Source organism: Podarcis gaigeae (genome assembly GCF_964106915.1).
Source record: "Podarcis gaigeae genome assembly, chromosome: 4".
Taxonomy (NCBI): domain Eukaryota; kingdom Metazoa; phylum Chordata; class Lepidosauria; order Squamata; family Lacertidae; genus Podarcis; species Podarcis gaigeae.
In genome coordinates, this window is record NC_139677.1 from 9,128,680 (window position 1) to 9,135,642 (window position 6,963).

At 50.5% G+C, this 6,963-nt stretch overlaps 1 protein-coding gene and 1 long non-coding RNA gene across 12 annotated transcripts in view; one reads left to right on the forward strand and one right to left on the reverse strand.

Annotated features, from left to right (window-relative positions):
• The window catches only part of DACH1 (dachshund family transcription factor 1), a 352,878-nt gene extending 348,733 nt beyond the window's left edge, over nt 1–4,145 (reverse strand). For 3 of the 11 annotated variants that reach the window (XM_083737817.1, XM_083737815.1, XM_083737814.1), the window contains exon 1: nt 1,168–4,143. In XM_083737817.1, coding sequence (XP_083593943.1) covers nt 1,168–1,886 — 719 coding nt within the window. In that variant the 5' untranslated portion in view covers nt 1,887–4,143. Of the gene's footprint in view, nt 1–1,167 lie in introns of all 11 variants that reach the window. The other 8 variants (XM_083737813.1, XM_083737810.1, XM_083737811.1 and 5 more) reach the window with 5 other exon arrangements.
• Nucleotides 4,146–4,600: 455 nt separating this feature from the next.
• LOC310844111 lies at nt 4,601–6,005 on the forward strand. The gene is made up of 2 exons (XR_014563945.1): nt 4,601–5,150; nt 5,349–6,005. It is a non-coding gene; the product is annotated as an uncharacterized lncRNA (long non-coding RNA).
• The last annotated feature ends 958 nt before the right edge of the window (nt 6,006–6,963 follow it).

The window sequence follows — 6,963 nt, forward strand, 5'->3', positions numbered from 1 at the left end:
CACAAAGTCCTACTTTTTAAAACCTGACTAGAGAGGGTTATTTATTATGTCTAAGTTACTACTTAACTCCTATCAGTCCTTAACTCAAATCAACACCACAGTTAAATGGTTCTCTGTGTTGTGAAACACTGGCATCAGTAAGGCCTGCTTACACTGCCTGTCAGCAGTGCTACTGGTGCTTTTCAAAAGATACTTATATTTCTAGGCATGGGTGCATAGGATGGGAAAGTGCATATGGGTGCCCTGAAATAAACAAACCCCCCACCCACCCACCCCTCGCTCCATTCTCCTTGCTCTCTGGCTAATCTACTTCTTTACTAGAAAAATGGGCAAAGATCAGGTTGCAAAAATTGAAGAAGATTTGAGGCTTTTAATAAAAGCCTTTACAGTCAGAAGATTAGTAATGTCTTACTGATAAGGATGGGATGAAGTGTTGTCACAGCTTAAAGGACTCAGTTCTGAAACTTTTTGTCAGTGTGTGAAGATTCCCAAGTCCTATTGCGTGCCTTATTTGGAGTGTGCCTTCCTCAACAGCTGCAAACTGGATTGAAAAGGTGCCCTTGTGCAGGTGTCTTGCTTCCCCCACCCAGTGACAACACTTGTGCAATATCTGGGGGCAAGGAACTTGGACTTCCATGCATCTGTTGGAACCCTGGGCATCTGCCAACTAAACACTGGGCCTGTGTGCTCACCTCTATATTAAAAAGTGTCTCATCCCTTCCAAAGGAGATTGACAGAGGGGGGCGGGAGACTTCAAAGTGGCAACAGAAAAGGGTCAGGTTTCCATTTCATTTTAGTAAGGCTCCAATCCTGAGCTTGCTTCCAAGGGAGCAGAACTGCACTTCGGCACCCACTTACCTGGGAGCAAGCCCCAGCAAACTAAAGTGGAGGGTCACTTCCACATAAACCGGTCTGTAAGTCCCGCTGAACTTTTGAGCCAAACATGTTCAGGGCTGAGCTGCACGTGTTTACATGCAGCAGCAGAAGAGGCAGAGATCGCCCTAGAGGCGCTCTGAGCACGAGTGTGTGTGTGTATTTATTAGAGAGAGGAGCTCGGCGGGGTGTTTTTAGAAGCTGCGCAAAGCGCGCCAGAGGGGCGCACGCTATTTCCCACCCCCCTTTCGCCGCCTTTTTCGCTTTTATTCCGCCTTTTCTGCACGCGCTTACCTTGCGTTGGTGCAGTCGTTGTAGAGGGTCTCGAAATCCTTCCTGGAGATGAGCTTGCAGCGGTTGACGCCGGGCTGGATGGCGCCCAGGCCCCTGAGGATCCGGACCTGCTCCACGTTGCAGACGACGGGCGTGATCTCCAGGCGCTTGAGCTTGGTGTAGACGGTGTGCAAGCCGCCCACCAGGTGCTTGAGGAAGAGGTCGAAGGCCTGAGGCAGGCAGATCAGCTCGCAGCCCTCCACCGTGAACGAGGCCACCTTGGCGCCCCGGAGGTCCACCATCTTGCACTCGTTGTTCTGAGGCGTGTTCTCCACCGGGGAAGGGGTCGAGTACACCGGCTTGCCCGGCACGCCGACGCCGGCAGAGGTGCCCGCGCTGGGCGCAGGCGGGGGGCCGCCGCCGCCTCCGCCTGCGCTGGAGGCTCCTCCGCTGGAAGCGCTGCCGGTGCCCAAGCTGGCGCTGCCATTGCTCTCCCCGCCTCCGTTGCTGGAGGCGGCTGTGGCGGACGCCGCCGCCGCCGCGACGGGCTCCGTCCGGAACAGGCTGGCCGCCCCCGACGAGGCCGCCGCCGCTGCTACCGCCGAGGCCGCTGCGGCCGGCGGGGAGGCGGCCGACGAGGTGCTGGTGCTGGTGGTGGCGGTGCAGGCGGCCGAGGTGGAGATGGGCGGCTGAGGGGGCACCAGCTGCGCCGGCGGGATCAGGGGAGCCGGGGCGGCCATGGCCGCATGAGGCGGCGAGGCGAGAGCAGCAGAAGCCTCAGCCCGACCCCCACCCCACCCCCTTCACGGAAAAGTGGGCAGGGGGCGCAAAATAAACGGAGAGGAGAACGAGGCGGCAGTTGTGCTTGTTTGTGCGCGGAGGGGGGAAAGGGAGGAAAGTTGGCTCCCTCGCGCGCACCGTGGAGAGGGTTTAAAAAGCCATGTTTGGGGGCGGAGGGGAGCGGGAAAAGTGCGCGTGGGGGGCGCAGAAAGAGAGAGAGGAAAGAGGCGGCGGCGGGGGGGGAGCGTCCCGGCAGCAACTGTGAGGCGAAGGAAGGAGAAGTCCGCTTTGGAAAGTGGTGGCGCAGGAGGAGGAGGAGGAGGAGGCGCGCCAGGGGAGAAGGCGGCTCGGTTTGTGGTGCGTCTCTTCTCTCGCTGCTGCTGCTTCTGCTTGTTCTTCTTCTTCTTCTCCGCCCCCCCCTCCCCTCTTCCTCACTAGCACCTAGTTAAAAAGAGGAAGGAGGCGGGCTGCCGGTGCGGGGCTGGAGCTGTGAGCTCGCTCTCGCCGGGACGCGGAGCAAAAGGAGGAGGAAGGCGGAGGTGCGCGCGGGAGGCTGGAGCGAAGCGCCGGCTGCTGCTGCTGCTGCTGCTGCTGCTGCTGCTGCTGCTGCTGCTCCCGCGGCTGCCAGCCTCTTCTCCTCGCTTCTCTGGACGTGGACGAGTTGTTGTTGTCACACGGTACAGGGAAAGGGGCGGAGCTCCGGCAACTTGAAATGCCCCTTTGAAGCGCGCCCCAGCCTCTCCCGCACCCGCGCGGCGGCGGGCATTAACCTAAATTATCCAACCAGGAAGCCAAGAGCCAAAGGGAGAGGGAAAGCGAGATGCACGGGGAGATCTCTCCTCCTCCTCCTCTCCAGAAACCGTTAGATTGCATGTTTCACGTTTCATCCCATCAGAGGTGAGCTCTGTAATTTTCCAATTCCCACTCGCCCCCCCCCCGCTTTCTCCCGCCCCTCCCCCAACGGTACGTGGGGGGTGGGGTGGGAGAAAGAGAAGCAACACGCTTGTCAACACGAGTTTGATGGAGAACGCGCTCTAAAATTGATCCAGGGACAAGCGGTTGGTGCAAGACACGAAGGGCCCAAAAGATTTTTAATTTTCTTTAAGTAAGGGGAAAGTAGCGCGCGAAGCAACATCGCTCCTGTTTCCCTAAGTGCCACTTAGGACTTACTTGCAAAAACAAAACCCCGTTGCAAAAGCGAGGTGGAAGGATCGGAGTGGGGGGGGGGGATAACATGCTTTAATTTGTACACTCCAGTCCTTTGAAGATAGTAAACAATTGCAGAGAGCGAGTTGGGGGGGGAAGAGGCTGGAAGTTGCATATTTGTTTATTAACGGAGTGGGAAGGGAAGCGTCATAATTACCGCTCCTTAGAGCGCTTTGTTGTGCGAAGGGCTGGGATGAAACGCGAAGCGCACGGAGAAGAAAGAAGGGGATAGAACTACAGATATATATATAGCATTTCCGGGAAATAATAGGCATTTATGGATCAAAGAGCCCAAGGTACTTACATTTAATGCAGTTGAGAAATAACATATGTTGTGGGAAGGGATTCTCAAAGCACAAAAGCTGGCGGGGTAGACATATAGAAGGGGGCAGATGTTCGCCAATAAACTGAACCAGCGAGTCTCTCCCCCCCCCCATATCCCCCCCTCTTCCTTTAAACCGAGGCGTTTTCAGAAGTACAGAACTTCCGATTTGAATGTGTGCCTGTCTCTTTCTTCGCCTGTATTTTGACGGCTCCTCTGTTTGTCTTGTGTCCCTATTATTGCCGCGGGGGGGGGGGGGGGGACAGAAAGGAATTACCGAGCGCTGCTTTGAACTAGAGGTGAAGTAACTTTGCAAACGTTTCCTAAGCGGAGCGAAGTCTATACAGACGGCGCTGTGCCATCAACAGGTAGCACCGCCGCATGATCTGGGCTGAGATCTCTTTGGAAGGAGCGGCGCCGTGTATTACTTGGGAGTCAACCTGCGCGGAATCGGACTAGAAGGAAGCCTGCGTGTTTTATATGACTTGCTCTGCCAGGCGCAAACGGGAGTCAACGATCTGGCGTGCGATGCGCTCAAAACTAAGGCTCTGGCCGGTGAGCCCTTGCTGGTGCTCAGCGGAAGGCTGCGCACGTGCTTGCATCTCGCTCGCCCCATTGATGCGACGGGGATGGCAAGGGGCCTTGCGCTTCGCTTGGATCGCGCGCCCGGTCTCGTGGACACACCTCTCGCTCTTCCACTCTCAAGCAGATCTGGCAGAGCTCTGCACTTGGGAAGCGCGCTGCTGCTGCTGCTGCTGCTGCTGCTGCTTTTGCGCCCGACCTGCAGTCGATGAATGACGGGGGCCCTTGGCCTGCGCTCTTCTGCTTAGTGGAGTCCGCTGGAGCTTTGCCACGCGGGTGGCGAAGCCAATAAGGGCAGGGAAGTAGTGGGGGTGACACCGCTCGGAGCCTTCTCTTTCACAAGTCTGAAAGGAGAATCAATTCTTCTCTTAGGGCCCAATTGTTTATGGCTATTAAAAGCGCCACAAGCAGGCTGCGTAGTAAAGAGCTTGCTCTCTGCTAAACAATTTTGGGACCTACTGAGAAGGAGACTCCGCTGGGGGGGAAAAGCATTTTCCTGAAGCTGGATGACACATTTTAAAAGGCAAAATGTGTGGCTGAAGATGATCTCTAGGAAACATTCGGAAAATAAAGCCAGGAGCCACCCCTCAGGCTTCCCATTTTCAGCTAAGGTTGAAATCATTGAGAGATGCTTGAAAGGTTGTTTTCCTTATTGGCATAATACTGTACTACTGTTCAAGCAGTGGTTGCAATGTCTTGGCTGAAGGCTGGTTCACTTCACCAGAAAGCATCTACTGTAGATTGCATGCTTCCTCATATTGAGAACTCAGGCTCATACCAGCATTTAACATCCTTTTCCTGGTGGGGAGTATGTCCAATACCACATAATGTCACCATGGGTGATTTCAGACTCATGTATAAATGTCATTTATAGGTGTATGTACACTTTCCCAATATTTGAGATCCCCCCCCTTTGGGGAGCAGAACATATATAAAGTATTGGGTTGTACCATGTGTCATTTGAAAATGCACTGATTCCAACTTATTCCTAAAGTTTGGGCCTACTTCCCATCATACAAAATATCCTACAACAGGGCTGGCTGAATAAGCATGGTGACCCATATGCATTTATTCAGAAGTAAAATCTATTGTTTTGAATGGGACTTACTCCCAGGTAAGTGAAAACAAAAAAAATTCCTTCCAGTAGCACCTTAAAGACCAACTAAGTCAGTTCTTGGTATGAGCTTTCGTGTGCATGCACACTTCTTCAGATACCAAAAAGAACTGACTTAGTTGGTCTTTAAGGTGCTACTGGAAGGAATTTTTTTTGTTTTGACTATGGCAGACCAACACGGCTACCTATCTGTCCCAGGTAAGTGAGTTTAGGATCTCAGCCTAAACCACCCCTATGTGACTCCTGGCTCAATATATTGTGAACTGATACCATTGAAAAGCACTGCATTTGAGATGATTTGAAAGATCTACCTGTGTTGCTTGATATGTGAAGACTCATTCACACATGCAATGCACCACTTGAGGCTGCCTGCAGTTATTTTGTGAGGAATATGGAAATATGAACGAGGCCTGTGTGCCTGGTTCATACCTGTATATTCCTCAGTCTGCCTATGTCCGCTTTGCCGCATGGGTTGTGCACACATTTGAGATTCTGTGGCTAACTACAGTTTCCCCGGATAACAAATTTATGTTAGCACAAATGAAAAGTGCACATACATTTGCATATGGCTTTTCCTACATGGAAGTCATACTTGTATAGGAAATAGATATGTGTTCTTTATACTAAGTTGTATTGAAATCAATGTGTCATGCTGATAAATTGGCTTAGGAGTACAAAAGATCTTAAGCAGCAACTGCAGTCTGATTACAGAACCATTTTCTATGTGTATTATTTCATATGTATGTTCCATAATCTTCACTTAAGGACAAATAATTGATTAAAATATCTTGGAGAGGAGAAGAGTGGTCCTTTTAAAGTACGTGAGTACCAATAGCAATAAAGTATTTAAATCCATGGGTGTTTTGTAGGCGTTAAATTATTTTGGCTGCTTTCTTTACACCTTTGCATGACAGCAAGTCCAGTGGAATTGAGAACCTGCAATCAGTTTATATAAGCCTCACCGATTTCACTATGGGAGGTCTACAGTGTTGAAACAATCATTCTGACCTACCTTACAGGGTTGCTGTAAAAGTTAATGGCGTACAGCTCAGTCATATATATGTTTACTCTAAGCCCTCCTGTGTTCAGGGGGACTTACTTCTGAGTCACAGCCACAGATTGCAGCCACAGGATTTGAGTTGTGAAGGCTGTCCAAGTACTACACAAGTACAAGGTATTAACTTGTCCTACACAATACTGAAAATCAGTGGTAGTTAAGATTTACATCCTGGTCTGTTCAATGAATGGAAACACCAGTGTTTGTAACAAGCTTTAGAAAGGAATATTAAATAACAGATATTTAAACATGTGACAGGTGTCTCAAGACAGACACGTGGTGTGAAGTGGGCACCTTCGCTTTTCAGGTTAATTAATAAAAGGTGTGTTCTTAAAACATGGCCTGCTGTTTCTAAGGCACCTCTTTTAAAACTTTCTTTAAACTGAAGAAATGGGTCATAATTTCAAGGCTGGAATATTGGGTATCAAAAGCACAAGGAAAAGCCAAACAAGCTTGCTTTTGCAATGACAAGACTGTTAACTATAATAGCTGAGCCTGCCTTCATAAAATTAAGACTCTGTATTTGCCTCTTTCTGATTCCAGTGCAACCATTGGAAAGAAAAGATGTATTTGCCTCAAGGAGTCCACCTGAACAAATAAATAAATAAATGCTAAAGTATGACTAAAGACGTGAATTTTTGTTGATTGTGGTTGCACATATGTTGTTGAACACCTATGAGGAAGCAAGGGCACTTTAACACAACTCATTCCGAAATATGCATATAAATAGGATTGCGGGTACAATCCTGAGCATCG